This window comes from Rhincodon typus, chromosome 21 (assembly GCF_021869965.1).
Source record: "Rhincodon typus isolate 14 chromosome 21, sRhiTyp1.1, whole genome shotgun sequence".
NCBI classification, from domain to species: Eukaryota; Metazoa; Chordata; class Chondrichthyes; order Orectolobiformes; family Rhincodontidae; genus Rhincodon; species Rhincodon typus.
This window is the reverse complement of record NC_063352.1, coordinates 11,068,103-11,087,005: the sequence shown is the minus strand read 5'-3', so window position 1 is coordinate 11,087,005 and position 18,903 is coordinate 11,068,103. Positions and strand designations below refer to the sequence as shown.

At 43.0% G+C, this 18,903-nt stretch overlaps 1 protein-coding gene across 1 annotated transcript in view; it reads right to left on the bottom strand.

Moving 5' to 3' along the window:
• naga (N-acetylgalactosaminidase, alpha) overlaps nucleotides 1-18,903 on the bottom strand; it is a 40,318-nt gene that overhangs the window by 15,092 nt on the left and 6,323 nt on the right. Inside the window, exons 2-5 of the mRNA XM_048609679.1 lie at nucleotides 17,446-17,509; nucleotides 14,344-14,521; nucleotides 9,630-9,804; nucleotides 4,090-4,267 (exon numbers count right to left, since the gene is read on the bottom strand). Of these exons, the coding sequence (XP_048465636.1) occupies nucleotides 4,090-4,267; nucleotides 9,630-9,804; nucleotides 14,344-14,521; nucleotides 17,446-17,509 (595 nt within the window). The remainder of the gene's footprint in view (nucleotides 1-4,089; nucleotides 4,268-9,629; nucleotides 9,805-14,343; nucleotides 14,522-17,445; nucleotides 17,510-18,903) is intronic.

Here is an 18,903-nt window from a genome sequence, read left to right as displayed (position 1 = left end):
CGATGTGGCCTCTACATCAGTGAGACCAAGCGGAGGCTCGGAGACCGCTTTGTAGAGCACCTGTGCTCTGTTCGCGACAAATGACAACACCTTCCAGTCATGAACCACTTCAACTCCCCCTCCCACTCCCTGGGTGACATGTCCATCCTGGGCCTCCTCCAGTGTCACAATGACGCCACCTGGAAACTGGAGGAGCAGCACCTCATATTCTGCCTTGGGAGTGTACAACCCAATGGTCTCAATGTGGATTTTACCAGTTTCAAAATCTCCTCATCCCATGACTAACCCTTCCTCTCATCTCCGCCTCCTTGACTTGACACAACCTGTCCATCTCCTCTCCTACCTATCTGCTCCTCCCACCTCACTGACCAATCCCCACCACTCCCTACCTGCACTCACCTATCACCATCCCACCTACCTTCCCAGCCCCACCCCTCCTCTCTCTACTTCTGAGCTCCCTTCCCCATCTCCCATTTCTGATGAGGAGTCCTGACCCAAAACAGCAACTTTCCTGCTCCTCTGATGCTGCCTGGCCTGCTGTGTTCCTTCAGCTCCACACAGTGTTAAATGAAAACAGAGTTGGATGAGGAAATAAAGTACTGTGTCCCCCATAGTGCCCATCTCTCCGTAAAGGCATTGGCTGAATGCAGCTCTGAAATACACAGTCAAATATGCACCACTTGCTCTCAAACAACTTGAGGTGTTCTGTCTTACCCTTAAAGGGGATTTTATTTCTAACACTGGTGGAAAAGAAATTAATTCTATTTTATTTAATGAATAGTTTTCTCCAGCCACAGTAAGCACAGGGAAGTCCTACAGTGTGGTCTAAATGTTTGCAACAAGAACTTAGATCAGACTTGTCTGAAGATGAAAAGATAAAACTTCTAGTTGCTGAAATTCTTATCAAATAAAAGTCACTAACATAATTTGAAGTAAAAGAAACTAACAAATTTAGGGGGGTCATCATTGCCAGTTATTTAAGCTGCCCCCAGAAAGGATTGGTTTGTGTTGGGTGGGAAGTTAAACTGTTGGCAAGATCAAACTTGACATAAACTACCTTTAACCCACCCGCCTTCTGTTTAAAGGGAGATGGGACAGGGTCAGCTGACCAATTTGGTCTCAGGGTACCAGGTCATTTGTTGCAAGCTGTTAAGCAGACTGCATCCATTTTATTATGCTTTCTACGTGTAACTGCTGTTATTTGCATTTCCTTGGCCCCTGGGAACCTGCCAGGTAACAAGAGTGAAAAAACACTGGATAGTGATAGCATTGCTGGTGGGTCAGGAGAAGCTGAAGGGTTTTCTTTTCTCTCCAGATCCGACAGGCTAATCTCGGAAATGCAACACTCCCTCCCCATCTGCATACTGTGTCTGGCCTTCTCCATCTCCAGGGTCTTCAACCCATAATCAGCCACTCCCTGTAGTTCCCTCTCTGAGTCCCTCATGATCAGCAATCTCCCACTTCCTCCTGGAGCTGTCATTTTCCTTAATTAACCTGCAATTACTAGCAGACCCAGCCCCCACCCCCCAACCCCTCAGACCACCCCAAATCGTTCTTTAACGACCTTCACATCCAGTCTGGCAGTCTCCCCACCCTCACCACAGCTACAGAAAGGCAGTGGTATAGTTGTAGTATTACAGGACTAGTCATCTGGATCATCAGACTGATGTTCTAGGGATAAGGGTTCAAATCCCATGAAGACAGACTGTGAGATTCAAAACTCATTTTTTAAAAAGCTATCATAAGAGCAACCATGTCAACATGATCGATTGTGAAAAATACCAACTGGTTTGATAATGGGGCATGGATAGCGTGAACAGCATGATCGATTGTGAAAAATACCAACTGGTTTGATAATGGGGCATGGATAGCGTGAACAGCCAAAGTCATTTTCCTACTGTGGGAGGAGCCCAAAATTAGGGGGCTTAGGTTTAAGGTGAGAGGGGAAAGATTTAAAAAGGACCTGAGGGGTAACATTTTCACGCAGAGTGTGGTGTGTGCACGAAACGAGATGCCAGAGGAAGTGGTAGAGGCTCATAAAATTACAACATTTAAAAGGCATCTGTATGGGTTTATGAATAGGAAGGGTTTAGAGAGATATGGGCCAAGCACTAGCAAATGGGATGAGGTCAGACTGGGATGTCTGGTCAGCAAGGATGAGTTGAACAAAGGATCTGTTTCTGTGCTGATGACTGTTGTTTAGGGAGGGAAATCTGCCACCTTTACCTGATCTGGCCTATATGTGACTCCCAACCACGGCAAGGTGGTTGACTCTTGACTGCCCTCTGGGCAATAAATGCTGGCTTGGCCAGTGGTGCCCAGCATCCCATGAATGTATAAAATGAAGCCACTCAATAGGCGCCCAGTGATGTCGATCATGCTAGTTATCCAGCAGGGAACTTATCAACTGCCAGTTGAACATGCTTTGGAATTAAAATTCTGTGATATTTGGGGTGACCTGCACTTTGGATTTTCTCAAGTATATTTCACTCCATTCCATATCTCACCCTAGTAAATACCTGGGACCATGCAATTTCAATGACATGCAATTTCAAACTAAGGGAGCAGATGGAGGACAAATGAAGGAAATTTAAATATCCTGAAATGCCTCAATGGAAATAGATTTGAGAATACACAAGTAAGGAAGTGACTTATTACTTTTATTATGGAAGACTTTCAGAATTAGTGTGTAGTTTTAACAACTCCATAACAAGGTTCAAAGATCTTGCCAACTCAGTAAAGGCAAAAGAAAGTGACTTTTGCAGCTTCTGTTCCTAACCCTAACCCTAACCCTATCGTAAGTTATTGGTACAATACCATTAACAAAGTACCTTAGTAGCGGGATTGATAACAATATTTAGAGAGAGAGAGAATACTCATCATATGCAAATGTTTTATATAAGGGAAGGGGTTATCTGTTACTTAACAGTTCTTCGTTTTCAAAATGTTTTAAAATGTAAACATCCTTCTAGGAACTTTCTCTCCTCCTTTGCATATCACAGAATCCCTACAGTGTGGAAACAGGCCATTCGACCCTTCAAGTCCACACTGGCTCTCTAAAGAGCATCCCACCCACCCAAACCCACCCTATCCCTGTAACCCCGCATTACCCATGGATAGTCCACCTAGCCTGCATATCCATGGACACTATGGGCAACTTATCGTGGCCAATCCACCTCACCTGCACAACTTTGGACTGTGGGAAACCGGAGCACCTGGAGGAAACCCTTGCAAACATGGAGAGAATGTGCAAACTCCACACAGACAGTTGCCCCAGGGTGGAATCGACCCTTGGTCTCTGGTGCTGTGAGGTTGCAGTGCTAACCACTGAGCCACCGTGCTGCCCTCTGAAGTTGTTTTCCCTTTCCATGTCCCATTCTCCCATAACAGTCAGTTACCTTGTGCAAGTGACCATTATTTATTGGAGGGTATATCACAGCCAGAAGTAAATCTACTCTTCCCTCCACTCCCATGCCCCCAGTTCCCCACATCCAATGCCAACAGTCATGTTTTTAGCAGAGTCCACTGAATAGGAGACAAGATGAGAAATGGGTATGCTGATACCGACTGTCTTCATCCCAGAACAATTCTAATTGCCGGTATCAAAACGAGACTAGCTCACTCACTGCAGCCCAGGAATTGGAGCTGAGACATAGCTGGGCTGGAGACTGAACTTTTTGACCAGTGAATTTTTAGAAAGACCCTTTTCGTCCTAATCCCTATTAATTTGGTTTTCAAAATGGTGAATGGACTTCTGAAGGGAAGGAATTCCAAATTCAAGTCATGATGTTTCAACTAAAACAAAATTGAGACAACAATGGGATAGAATGCGTTTCATATCGAATCGTAGAATTATCATGGGGCAGAAGGAGACCATTTGGGATGGGATGGGATAACTGGACAATTGTGTTTTTTCTATATCTTTGTGTTTGAATCTGAAATGTATAGAGTGTCAGTGGTCAACATAACCCTAATCATATCATAAGATAAATTTTGTATTCAGCAGACCCTTATACGGCATCTCCCACATACTCAACAAGATCGATTAAATGGCGCATTACAATTACAAGATCTCATGAGATATCATACCTATTGCTTTCTCTGTGGAGTTAGAGTTGCAGCCATCAAACTTCAGCATGTCTATTTCCCATTCTGCAAATGTCTTGGCATCAGTGTCAACTTTCTCCAGTGTGGTACCAGGAAACCCACCACAGGTCGTAATACCTAGGTCCCCATAAATCCCTAGTTTCAGCCCTTTAGAATGAACCTAGTACAAACAATGCAGATCAACAAATAAACAACTCAAACTGCCAGGATAAAACATGAGTAATTTTTTTTCACTTTATAAAGTTCCATTTCTGCATTTTTAGTTAAAAAATTTATGCATTCCTCAGGCACGGATACAGTTTTTTTTCATTGTTCTCATTCTGGAAACAAAATGCATTTTACTTTTTTTAAGGGGTGCCTTATTTCTATCACTAAATGTTTTCCTAAGCAATTGGGACCACATGGTTGTTCACAAAAATCTTAGTATAAAATATCTCATGAGACTAAACCTCAACAACTTACAAAGGACTGGTGTCACAAATGGTCAATGGTTATTAAATGATGAGTGATATTTCATGCTTTTTACTTCCTGCTTTGCTGTCTGTGAGAATTCTTCGATGTGCTTGGTTCATCGGTCTGCCTGCAACCTTTCTGCTTGCAAGATGCCATCCTATTAATGGTGTCAAAATTCAGAATGACATTGGAATGGACAAAATCTATGTGCTCATTTTTACCAGACACTATTTCCGCTTCTTACCTCGCCTCAAAAGTGAAGCAAAAACAATGACTTGAATTTGTGGTTGCGATGTCAATTAAATTGTCAGCAGGCACTTTCATTATCGTGTGAAAATTTTAGCAATTCCTGGCATACGCATCTCAGCTACTGTGGAAATATCCTATTTCTCCACAGTTTGCCGTTGCCATTCTCACAGAGACAATCAACATAGAATCAATGATTCAATGACAATAAATCCAGCATTTTATGCACTATTCACATTGTAAACTCCAGCAAAAATGTTAAACCTGATTCATCAGGAGTAACTGAAGTTTAATATTGAACTGAATCATACTTTTACTTCTGAACAACATCTCTGGTAATGAAAAAAAAATTATATGTGTGGACTATAGTTCGCTATAAAAAAATGTAAAAAGTGCGTAATTTTTAAAATGATAAAACCGATTTAAGTTAATGATGATCCATTTTTCTCCTTAATCTCATATGTATGCTCCATTTTGTCTCTCTGTAAAAGAATTAATATGTGAATGATATTTCATGCTTTTCACATTCTGCTTTGCTGTCTGTGAGAATTCTTCAATGTGCTTGGTTCATCAGACTGCCTGCAACCGTCCTGCTTCCAAGATGCCATGGACCTCCAATGGTATCAAATTCAAACTGACATTGGAATAGGTAAATCTATGCGCTGAATTTTACCAGAAATCAGCTAAGTGTCAAATTGTGTCAGGTTTCACAAATGGTTTCTTTCACTGAGGTCGACTGAGATTTTTCAAGCTACTTTCCAAAACTCGCCTCATTGCACATGCCCCGTGACCCTACAGCATCCAACTCATTGTATCTTCCGTCTTGCCAGGACCCCTTGAGATTCCTGGCATTAGCGCCACATTTAAAACAGAGTTGTGCACCAGGTCAAGTGCTGCCAGACGATTCGTCGCTTGCACAGTTTATTGAATTGTCCTTGACATGTTGGACAGTGCAAAATTGCTCTGCCAACAGGGATCTGGAGATCCTCGTAGATAGGGTGGTGCAGTGCAGAGACATTCGCTTCCCTCAGGACTGGCACAGGAGACCACACTGACAGCCGCTGCCAACTGGGTCCAGAGCAATATCTATGGTCTGGAAGACCGACCATCAATGTTGGTTAAAGGTCATTGCCCACTTCCATTTGGTGAGGGTAAGCATCACCATCTTCTCTCTGTTACCGCATACCCAGTTTAACTCTTCTACTGCACCCACTTCTCAGCAAGTCTCATGCTCTCTAACTATTGCCCTGCAACATCTTCCCTCACTCACCCTCACCAATCAATCCCCCAGACAACCAACCCTTCCATCATGGCCTCTGTGTTACCTTTCCAGAAAAAAAACCACCCTGACCTTTCTGCAAACCTGCACCAGCACTGGCAGCTGTGCCAGTCACTTTCATCTCACTCAACCCCTCCCTTTGCCTTACTTCAGGAGAAAATGGCCTACGATAAGACAGAAAAGGCGGATAACAGGTAATGGGGTGCCTAATATTTGGCTCCCAATCCCCGACAGGTTTAGGATCCTGACTCTGATTGTGTGATGATGCCGAAAGCTCCACGTCCTGACAACTGAATACGATAATTTGTCCATCGCTGCGCTTCTCTCCCATTACCGCCATGGTGAATAGTCTCTTCACACAAAACAACTCCTATCCTTTTCCACAATGCATTCTCTCTTTAGTCTCCTGCAGTGGTGTTGGCACTATCTCTATGGTCGAGAGGGCAGCGACACATGACATTACCTCCTCCCTCTCTGAGGAAGAAGCCATGATCCCTCAGGCAAGGCTGCCTCCTGCACCAGCTCAGAAACTGGCACATTGAGGGATAGTTTAGGTCCATTAGCATCTGGAACATGTCGGCCATGTTGCCATGTCTCCACAACTGGCTGACGAGGAACTGCATTAGATCACTGGGATTGGGAGGACTGCCAGAGACCGAGCATCGTCTGAGCTCCAGGCAGGAGGGGATCTCATGGGTGTTGACAATTAAGATACACAAAAGCAGACACACAGCAGCAGCTGGCAGATTTGTCCGAGACACGAGGCAAACTCAGTCAAAGGTTGGAGGACTCCAGTGATGCTGTCAGCACCATGTTGTCTCTGGTATACTACCATCTGAGTGCCACCACAGACAGGTTGGTGGTTGCTATGCAGAGCCAGGTCCAGCTCTCTCCCAGGGTCTACTGGATACACACATGGACCTGCACCCCATCACCCTCGTCATTGGTGCTCAGCACCATCAACTGGGGGTGCAAGGGACCTTGACCTCAGTCCAGGTGCACCTTCCTCACAAGGAGATAGGGCAGTACCAAGAGGCACCTGGCCGAAGAGAAACCACACAAAGGCTACCAGTAGGCTCCTCTCAGGACAATCCAGATGTGGCTAGGCCTCCTACCTCTCCCCTGCCTGCCACCCTCTGTCCTCCAGATGTTCAAGCTAAGAAGGGTGCCTCTGCCTTGGGGACACGCACACGCAACATGTCTGAGCTCTCTATCCATAAACATCCCTGGGGCTGCCCACCAAAATTCCACAGCCAGTTGGCTCCACCGTACAGCAGGCTTCCTCATGTCGGGTGTGGACAGCAGCGAAGTCCTGTGGGAGGGAATGGAAGAATTAGCCCTTCTGACGGCTGATCTGTGTGTAGCTCCTTGACTGATTTACTGTGACTCTTCGTTCTGGTTGCACTGGACTTACAGGGCTGACCGTGGCCCAATCCGTGCACTGGACTGAGCTGGACACCGCTCTCCCCCCACCACCCCCCAACCTCCACCCCACCCCCACCCCAATCCTGAGCATTTCAAGCAGGCGACTGATTGTGTCCAAGTCCTGACACTAATATCAGAGGATGACCAGGGCTGCTTGCCCGCAGGGTGTCTCCCCTGGACTTGATTAAGAACTGCTCTCCCCAGACATTGAGACACGGCCATGTGTTTGCTGTATAAGCAACAGTTACATGCTGCAGGTGGAGAGACTGACATGGTGTATTTATGTACACTTCTTTGTGGTGACTATGTCCCTTCACCACTGACTGTGAAATATGATCCAATTAAAATTATCTCAAAGTACACTAACATAAACTAACACAAACTTTATTAAAACAAAAGCATGAACAAAAACAAAGTTGCTGGAAGAGCTCAGCAGGTCCCTGAGGAAGGGTCACCGGACCCGAAACGTTAACTCTGTTTTGTCCTTCACAGATGCTGCCAGACCTGCTGAGCTTTTCCAGCAACTTTGTTTTTGTTCCTGATTTACAGCATCCGCAGTTCTTTCGGTTTTTATTAAAACAAAAGCAAACTTGGCATATGTCCTTACATATATTAATCAAATTAAAAATTTCTATCAATAAGCATACCCTCGACTTTTAACATATTACAGTTGTTTATAATAACAGTACAAGGGGCATACTTTATACCGTGCACTGTCATGCCCTTAAAATGTTCTAATGTAAGTTTTCAACTAGAATATTGGAAAATTGAAATCAGGACTATAAGTCTAAAAAAAATCAGATACTGGATTTTGAATTCTATTTAATTTTTTTCTAAGATTACAAGGAGATCTTGTTCAATTGGGTCAATGGGCTAAAGAGTGGCAAATGGAGTTTTAATTTCAATAAATGCGCGGTATTGCATTTTGGTAAAACAACAAAGACAAGGCTTATACAATTAAAAGTAGGGCCTTGGGTAGTGTTATACCCAAGAGACCTTGGTATTTAGGTACATAATTCTTTGAAGTTTACATCACATGTAGACCGAGTAGTTAAAAAGACGTTTAGCATGCTTGCCTTCATTGCTGAGACCTTTGACTAAAGGAGTTGGGACATTATGCTGAGGTTGTACAGGAGACAGGCAAGGTTATTTATGAAGCGCTGTGTCCAGTTCTGGTCTCCCTGTTAGAAGAAGGCTATTATTAAGCTGGAGATGGTTCACAAACGGTTTACCAGGATGCTGCCGGGAATGGAGGGTTTGAGTTATAAGGAGAGACTGGATAGGCTGGGACTTATTTCACTGGAGCATAGGAGTTTAAGGGGTGACTCTACAGAGGTTTATAAAATAGTGAGGGGTATAGAGAAAGTGAATGGCAGGCGTCTTTTCCCTAGGGCATATTTTTAAGGTGAGAGGAGAGGGATTTAAAAAAGTCAATAGGGCAATTATTTTACACAGAGTCGTTCATGTGTGGAATGAACATCCAGAGGAAGTGATGGATGCGGGTATAGTTACAACATTTAAAAGGCATTTAGATAAGTACATGAATAAGAAGTGCTTGGAGGGAAATGAGCCAAGTGCGGGCAGGTGGGACTAGTTTAGTTTGGGATTATGGTCAGCATGGACTGGTTGAACCGAAGGGTCTGTTTCCATGTTGTACAACTCTATGCTCAATGAATGAAAGAAATACGTTGAAGAACATCGGGCAGTTTGTGAAATGACTGAGCAAGGGACTCTGCCAGGCTACCACTCAACCAGTGACGTTGAAAAAGCATCCTCAATGTTACAATGATTCCTGATATGACAGAAGTTCCCGATATCCCCGTTTTCTACTCCATTTTCATCCTTTCCTTGGGTAGGAGGGAAGTCACCCCGCTTTGCCTCTTAACTGTTTGTCAGGTCATTTGTTTCCTATCTTTTTGAATCTAACTCCAATGCATTATGCACTAACTTGCTGCAGGCTTCGTAAAGTCAGTGATACTCAGTGTTCTTATCCATTGAATCATAGTTTGCAGCCACAGTGTGCATGTCACACCAGACAGCACTGCACTGAAAATAATAAACACGCATTGTGTGATATCCCTAGTATGATGTCCACTTGAAATTTGAAAACATCACTCACGTAATCTGCCAGCGCTTTAATGCCATTTGGGAATCGTTCTGGATCTGGCTGAATTTTCCCATTATTATCTCTCTTCTTTGCTGACCAGCAGTCATCAATGTTTACGTATTGATATCCCAGATCTTTCCAGCCGTCCTCTACCAGCTTATCTGCCATCGACCTAAACAAGCCTTCACTGTTACATCAAAAAACCAAGAACATGACTGATATTAAATTGTTTCATTGACAATTAGCACTTTAATTACATATTATTAACTATGTACTCAAGCATAAAGGAAGCTCTGCAGTTCTCTGAGAAAATAAGTCAGAGATTGCCTGATGTGTATATCTGGTGCACAGTAACTTCAAACAATGTAGTCAGGATTCTCTTACAATGACCCAGATCCTGAGCTCTTGTTTTCAATCAGGGATGCCTAGGTTTGTACCAATTCAAGATGATATGAATTGAGTTGCATCTCTGAATAAAAAAAGGTGGTAAAATTTATAGGGTTAGCACCTAGCAAGGAACAAAAACAGAAGTTGCTGGAAAAGCTCAGCAGGTCTTGCAGCATCTGTGAAGAAAAAAAATCAGTTAATGTTTCGAGTCCGGTGACCCTTCCTCAGAACTGTCCTGAGGAAGAGTCACCAGACCCGAAATGTTAATTCTGAATTTTTCTTCACAGATGCTGCCAGACCTGCTGAGCTTTTCCAGCAACTTCTCTTTTTGTTCCTGATTTACAGCATCCACAGTTCTTTCGGTTTTTGTTTAGCACCTAGCAAGGAACATTTCTGAACAGTAATTTTGCCAATCTTGTACTCTCAGGACAAATGCAAGAATGGCAAATTTCAAATCATCACAGCAATTTATTCTATAGGAGATTGTCCTAATGAGTGCAAAGTGAAACGACATGTCCCTAAAGCATTCAATTTCTGTGCCACTGACTGTTTGCATAACAATAAATGCATTAGACATCAGATTATATAAAGATTGAATTATCTAAGTTAGTATCACTGCAGTATTCAAAGGATATCATAAACCATTTCAACTATCATCCAAATCAAACAATGTGTTGCTGTCTGGAAATACATTCCTGACTGCTTGCTACCCGCACAATTTTGATCAAGTGACTGCTAAACTTAAGTAGCAGGTTCTCCAAATTAGACACCATATTTGTATCAGCTGTTTCATACTGAAACAAAATAGATTTTTATTTCGACCAACGTTCAAGGAAAGTAATTTGGTGAGTTCAAATTGTGATGACCTTTGCTGCAGATAATGGAAAATTTGTACATCTGAAAATTTGTTTTAGATACTTGAATATTTATATAATCTGATGTCTAATGCATTTATTGTTATACAAACAGTTGGTGGCAGAGAAATTGAATATTTTAGAGACATATCGTCTCACCTTGCAGTCATTAGGACAATCTCCTGTAGAATAAATTGTTGTGATTGTTTCAAATTTGCCATTCTTGCATCTGCCCTGATGAGTACAAGATGGAAAGCTTTAGCAAAATTACTGTTCAGAAATGTTCCTTGCTAGGTGCTAACCCTATAAACTTTACCACCTTTTTTATTCGGAGATGAAACTCAATTTGTTTAAAATGTCTGAAGAGCATATAATTAATTGTTCTTCAGAATGTTTGAAAATAATCTTTTAAGAGTTTGTATTAATTTTAAATGAATAAATTGTAATTTTCTTGGATAATTTGAGATATTGGTCCATGTGACTTAGAGACACTTTGCTTGAAAACAATTTCAATGGGAAGAAAGTTAAGATTTTTGTTTGTTTATTCATTCAGGGGAATGAGGGCATTGCTGGCTAGGCAGCATTTATTGCCCATCCTGAATTGCCCAGAGGACAGTTAAGAGTCAACCACATTGCTGTGGGTCTGGAGTCACATGTAGGCCAGACCAGGTAAGGATGGCAGTTTCCTTCCCTAAAGGACATTAGTGAACCAGATGGGTTTTTCCAACAATCAACAATAGATTCACGGTCATCAGTAGATTCTTAATTCCAGATATTTATTGAATTCAAATTCCACCACCTGCCATGGTGGGATTTGAACTTGGGTCCCGAGAACATTATCTGGGCCTCTGGATTAACAGTCCAGCGATAATACTTCTAGGCCATTGCCTCCCTTACTTTAACTACTTTACCTGCTCCCCTACTCCCCTATACCAATCACACGCAGCCACACAAAAGACAGAGAGTTACGAGCAGAGGAGTTGGAGGATGAATGTGATCAGTGCATAGGTTCAGACACAAAGAGAAAACAGAAGCCAGGAGAGAAAAGGCTGATAGAGCCAGAAAGTGAAAATCATAATTCATACAAACAGAAGACGGTAAAACACTCTATAAAATGTTCTGTTTACTGTTTTGCACTAAGAACACATGCAGAGTTCCAGATACATTGGGGGAAGCAACGTATTACTAAGCTAATAGCGTCTGAACTGTAATAGTGGTGTGAATAGCTCAGGTATGTGAAGGAGCTGAAGGTTTGTCTGAGAGAACCACATCATAAACTGGATATTGTTGATTGTTCAGTTGAAAGGGAACCCTAGAAAACTACTGAATTGATGTGATCCAAATAAGAGAGAGGTCTCATAGGCTTACCCCTGTCAGTGTTAACTGTGTGCAGGAACTTCAGGTGGAAGGTAGTTGCCAGTGAACAACACTTGAGGGTTGATTGTTAAGTGGGAAAGTAAGTGATCCTAGGTATTGGAAACCGAGTTAAAGAGCTTTGGGACTGGACATGGTGCCATATGCACGGTGATGCAAATGTTTCTGGTTGTGTAACTTTGTTCTTTGTTGCATCAACTATTTGAAGTGAAATTTACCTTTCTTTTTAATTTGGAGTATAATCAGACTGTATGTTCATCACTAAATTACATTGGCTCTGATTCATGTTAAATTAAAAGTTACAAATAAAATCTTGGTATTTTTGTTATTTCATTGAATCCCTTTAGTGTATAATCAGGCCATTCAGCCCATTGAGTCCACACTGACACTCTGAAGTGCACCCCACCCAGATCCACCCCAATACCCTATAACTCTGCATTTCCTGTGGCTAATCCACCTAGCCTGTACATCCCTGAACTCTATGGGCAATTTAGCATGGCCAACCCACCTGGCCTACACATCTTTGGACTGTGGGAGGAAACCCACACAAACCTGGGAGAACGTGCAAACTCCACAGAGACGGTCACCCAAGGCTGGAATCGAATCTGGGTCCCTGGTCATTTGAGGCAGCAGTGCTAACCACTGAGCCACCATGCTGCCCAGTGTTTGGGTATCAGCTGACAAATTTTGAAGGCTGGTGAGCCTATTTGGCTGGACGGCTGGTTTATGATGCACAGTGACACCAACACAGCACAGATTCAATTCCTATACTAGCTGATTGTACCACAAAGGACTGTCCTTTTCAACCTCTCCCCTTACCTGAGCCGTGGTGACCCTCAGATTAAACCATCACCAGTCATCTCACTCGGAGGTCAGAGCAGCCCTTTGATTCTCTGGGACTAGGGCAGCTTTTTTGTTTGGTAATTTTGATTTATGGTCCCTTCACTGAGATTGAGACAACATTACACAAAACATTACTCTGTACCACTTCAGCATACTATCCCACTGACCAGTGCAAGCACCACTGGCACAGGCCTTGGGAAAGTTCACCCATTCTAGGATGGGGAAACAGCATATGATTGAAACCATGAGAAGATCTGTAGAACTAGGAGAACAATAACCCTTGGAAAAAATATAAATAAACAATGTGTACCACCATACAAAGGTGAAATCTGTTATGGACCAGACCAGACCCCCTCAAAATATTTTAAGAAGGTAGCCTAGACCCTAACTTTTTCTTATTTTAAAAGTAGGCATGAAGTCCCAGATGCAACACAACTGGTCAAACTACTCAATGTTAAGCAAAACACAACTTAGTTAAACACTACAGTTAAAATACAAACAAAAGAAAGAGGAATTTAGAATAACTTAGCAGAATAATAGATACAGTAACTGCTACCAATTGACTGTTCCAATACAGTAACATCCCATAAACACATCCCTTGGCAAAAAGGCAAATTCAGACACAGATTCTCACATGCAGTTCTCCAATCCAGGAGGAAAAACATCGAGAGAAAATTCAGAGAAAGTACCAGCCAGGAGACATTCACTGAGGCTTCCAACTCTTTTGACAGCCCAAAGGCTTCTGCTTAAAATTAAACCTCAAACCTAAAAATAAACTAGAAAGTCTGGTCTGTGAGAGCTGGCCACATGTGGGCTGCTTCCATTGTTCCAAATTTTTTTTAAAAATCCAAGGCCACACAAATTATTTACTTGCTTAGAGACAGCTTGGTACCTCTGCCTTACAACCTCTCTTCAAACAAAAAGAACAAAATAAAGTGACAACGTTGTCACAAATTGTAACATACCACTACAGAGCAGGGAAAGCTAGCTGGTCTAATACATATTTTAGGAGTGCAAATTCAAACCCTCGTGTGCCTGCCTGTTTTGTTGCCTCAAACGTGCTGGCTTACTGGGTGGAATACCTGACATCATTAAATGTTCTTTGCTAAATAAGGGGAGAAATAAATTCAATGATGTATATTGTGCAGCTGGTCAAAACCTGCATAGCTAGATGGGAAGTGGGATAGCTTAAAAATGGGAGAACGGAGGGCAAAAAAAAACAGAAAGGTTACAGAATTGACCGGCATCAGCTACTTTGAAATACTTACCTAATACAGTTGTCAGGATACTGTTCGCAATCTATGGTACATCTGAAGCGCTCCCAGGATATCCACCCCATTGGGGGGGTTCTTGCCAAGCCATTATCCAGGGACATGCTTGGCCCAGCTAGTATGAGTAGGAAGGATATGAAGAGAGAAAATATTCTGCAATTCATTAAGAATCTTCCTGGGAAGAAAAAATGACTTATTAGCCACATTTGCTTTCAGAACAATTAATACATTTCTTTCAGTTTAATGATTAGATTGTTACAAGAATGTTTCATTTGAAATAAATAAATGTGCAAGACAACTTTAAGAAAAATCTCAAACAACTTTCCAAAATTTATTATTCAAATATATATCACAACCTTGTACTGACTTATACAGACAAAGGACACAGAAAAGAACAAAAGACGTCCAAGTTTCTTCAAAATTTCCTCATTTAGTTAACCGCGGGATCTTTTTGACTTCAGTTAATTTTCCTGCCTTTCTAATATCAAAAACTTTTGCATGGGTTCAAACTGAGAATCCACCTCCCTAGCCTATCCCCTCGACCCCATCAAGTAACAAGTTACTCCAGGTACAGTTGCAAAAATGTAACTTTTCCCTGTAACGAGAATTCATTCTTTTGTCTCCACCCCAGCATGATATATTGTTCCTTATTGTGATTCATCATTTCCTGCCCGATTAGGCCAAATGTAACACATTCCAGAAGCTGAGGCATCATTTGTTGCTATTGCTAATAATATCAGTGATGCTTTATAGATATCCACCTGTGGTCAAAGAGGGCTATGCACTTCCAATCAGCCAGTGTTTTGTTCCCTGTTCGAGTTCCTGAGTGCTATCTCCCTGGCACAATTCGATCATGATCCTTCAAAACAAAAATGCAAAGAAATATTGACGATGAGTTTGAAGACCAAAATGGAATACAGCTCCCCCACCCCCCACTCCCCCTCCGACATGTCCGTCCTTGGCCTCCTCCAGTGTCGCAGCGACTCGGAACGCAAATTTGCGGAACAACACCTTATCTTCTGCCCGAGCACCCTACAACCCGAAGGACCTAACATTGAGTTCTCCAATTTCAAATATCATTCCCACCCATCCCCTGGCTCCTTTTTCCGGCCCTGCCTCCTCCCTTCCATTCCATTTTCTGACCCTCCCTTCCAGCCACCAACCGGATTCATCTCTCCCATTGACAAACCAGGTCGTACCTACCACCAGTGTCCACCTATCACCACCATTCTGCTATCCCCACCCCACTCTCTCTCTTTATCTGCAGCTCCCCCTACCCGCACATCCAGACCTGAAGAAGGGTAATAACCTGAAACGTGGACTACTCCTTTCCTCCAGATGCTGCCTGGCTTGCTGTGTTCTTCCAGCCTCCTGTTTGTCTACCTTGGGCTACAGCTTTTGTCTTGTCCAAAATGCTTTGTACCGTCCTAAGATAGTCTTGCATGGACTGATAACTGACAGGAATGGATCTCAAACTCTTTTAGTCTTGTGTTTAGCTAATGCAAAGTTCAGACATGCAGGACAACTTGGTGGAATTGCTACTCATCTTTCTCCCACCAGGTAGAAAAAGATAAACTATTTCCACTGGTTGGAGATTCTAGAACTAGGGGGCATAGTCTGAGAATTAGAGCCAGACTGTTCAGGAGAGATGAGAGGAAGCAATTTTACACACAAAGGGTGGTAGAGATTTGGAACTCTCTTCCACAAACAGCAACTGATGCTGGATCAGTTGTTAAATTTAAATCCAAGATAGATCAATTTTTGTTAAGTAAAGGTATTAAGGGATATGGGCCAAAGGCAGGTGTCTTTAGCGTTAGGCCACAGATCAGTCATCAATGAATGATGGAACAGGCTCAAGGGGCTGAAAGGCCTACTCCTGTTCCTACGTTCAACACCCAGCCAACTGATTAACATTATACAGAGAGGGAAATAAGTGTTTGCAGTATAAAATGTGCAGCTTCTGCTTCCTTGTGTGCCACCATCTTTATTACTGTTCAAACAAGGACAATCAAACGCGACGTCATATTGTGAATGACATGCCTATTGCTGAGCTGGGGCAGGGGGAGGAGTGGTAATGCTGGGAATGACTGCTTGAAATGGGAAAGTGTTCTAGTCCATAACCTTTACATCCTTCTTTAGATGATTTTGTGTGCGTGGTTTCAGGAACTTTACACTATAATTTCCCTTATCTAGGGTAGATATATTATCATTGGTGTCAATTCAGAGAAGGTTCACCATGCTGATTGCCGGTAAGGGAGGATTGTCTTATGACAGATTGAGGAGGTTAGGGCTGTACTCGTTAGAGTGTAAAAGAATGTGAGGTGATCTTTTTGGAATATGCAGGATTTTTAGGGGATTTGACAGGGTAGATTGGGAGAGGTTGTTCCCCCTTGTGGAACAGTCTAGGACCACAGGGAATAATGTCAGAGTAAGGGGTCACCCAGCTAGGGCAGAGATAAGGTGGATTTTTTTTCCCCTCAGAGGATTGTGAATGTCAAGAATTCTTTACCACAGAAGACTGTCGAGGCTGGGTGGTGAAGTATATTTAAGGCTGAGATATGTTTTTAATCAGGATGAGAATCAAAGGTAATGGGGAAAAGGCAGGAAGATAAGAGTTGAGGTTTATCAGATTGGCCATAGTTTCTGTGAATGGCAGAATTGACTAGATGGACTGAATGGCCTATTTATGCTCCTTTGTTTTATGGTCTTCATGTGAAGAGAAAGAAAAATCACAGGAAATCAGATTGTGATGTCACTTTAGTCATTGTGATATCAACAAAGTGGAAAACTCAGAGTTTTAATCTATTTTATTCCCTTTAATGCCGTAAATGAGCCAAACTTTGGGAGTGTTATCTTAAACTGCGCACTCATTCATCCCCAACCTACTGAACTTATATTAATTTTCGGTTGTTTTGTTCCTTCTCAGTGGGTTCGAGCTTGTGATGTTTGCTGAAACGGGGCTTTAACTACAGTAATAATAATTCTCAAAAGTACCTCCACCACATGTTGCCCCTGAAGTGCCTGTAGAACACACATGTTTTGGATACTCACAACAGTAACTCGGATGATTCACTGTTTATACTGTTACCTGTCCCGTACCTGGTGCCAACTTCACCCAGAAGCTGAGACAAAGGGGGCCACACATCGCATTCACAACGTTAACCTTTGGTGGAATCACAATGACGGTCTAAAACGAGAGCAAACCCCCCCCCCAGCCATACAGCCAAGTCCAGCAATTCTAGGTACTGGATTATAAAAATGTGAGTTCACATTTGTCAGGCTAAATCAGAATCAATTTTTTTTCAGCGCTTGTGTGCAAAACAAATACACCTTTTAAACTGACTTTTAAGTCCATGGATTCCAAACCTGTCATTCAAGCTCCTCTTCATTACAATTTGTGTTGTGGTGCCCCGGTTGGTTTGTGAGATGGAGAAAAGGCCTGTTGGTGACACTAGCCTGACGTCACCTGGTGATGCTGTGTGATGTCAGGGGAAAGAAGCTTGGGGGGTCTTCTCAGTTACCAAGGGTGAGGGGGCAGGGAGTGGGGTGGGGTGAGGGGTTGGTGGTGGGTGTGATATGCCACATCCAATCTGGGGCCGGCACGGTGGCTCAGTGGTTAACACTGCTGCCTCACAGCACCAGAGGCCTGAGTTCGATTCCAGCCCCAGGTGGCTGTCTGTGTGGAGTTTGCATTTTCTCCTCGTATCTTTGTGGGTTTCCTCCTACGGTCCATAGATCATAGAATCCCTACAGTGTGGAAACAGGCCCTTCGGCCCAACAAGTCCACCCCGACCATTCGAGCATCCCACCCAATCTACTCATCCTTGAATACTATGGGCAATTTTAGCACGGCCAATCCACCTAGCCTGCACATCTTTGGACTGTAGGAGGAAAGCGACGCAGACACAGGGAGAATGTGCAAACTCCACACAGACAGTCACCTGAGGGTGGAATTGAACCTGGGTCCCTGGCGCTGTGAGGCAGCAGTGCTAACCACTGAGCCACCGTGCCGCCCTAAGATGTGCAGGTTAAGTGGATGGGCCATGCTAAATTGTGCCATCATGTACAAGGATATGCAGATTAGGTAAATTGGCTATGCTAAATTGCCCTGTAATGTCCAAGGATGTGCAAGTTAGGTGGATTAGCCATGGCAAATGCACAATTATAGGGATGGGGTAGGGGACTGGTCTGGGTGCGATGCTCTGAGGGTCAGGCCAGCCTCAATGGGCTGAATGGCCTCTTTCCGCACTGCAGGGGTTCATTGATTCTATGAATCTATTAGGAAAGCAAAATACTGCTCATACTACAGATCTGAAACAAAAGCAGAAAGTGCTGGAGAATCTCAGTAGATCTGGCAGCTTCCACGGAGAGACAGACAGAGTTAGCGGTTCGGATCTGGTGATCCTTCTTCAAACTCACTGGGTAGAGAGTAGCCAACCACAATTCCTGACATTTATCAGGGTTGTAAGATAGGATGTAACTTATGACAGGTAGTCAGTGTGGCTTAGTTCTCACTTGTATGTACAATGAATTGTCATCCATGACATCTCTGTGCCT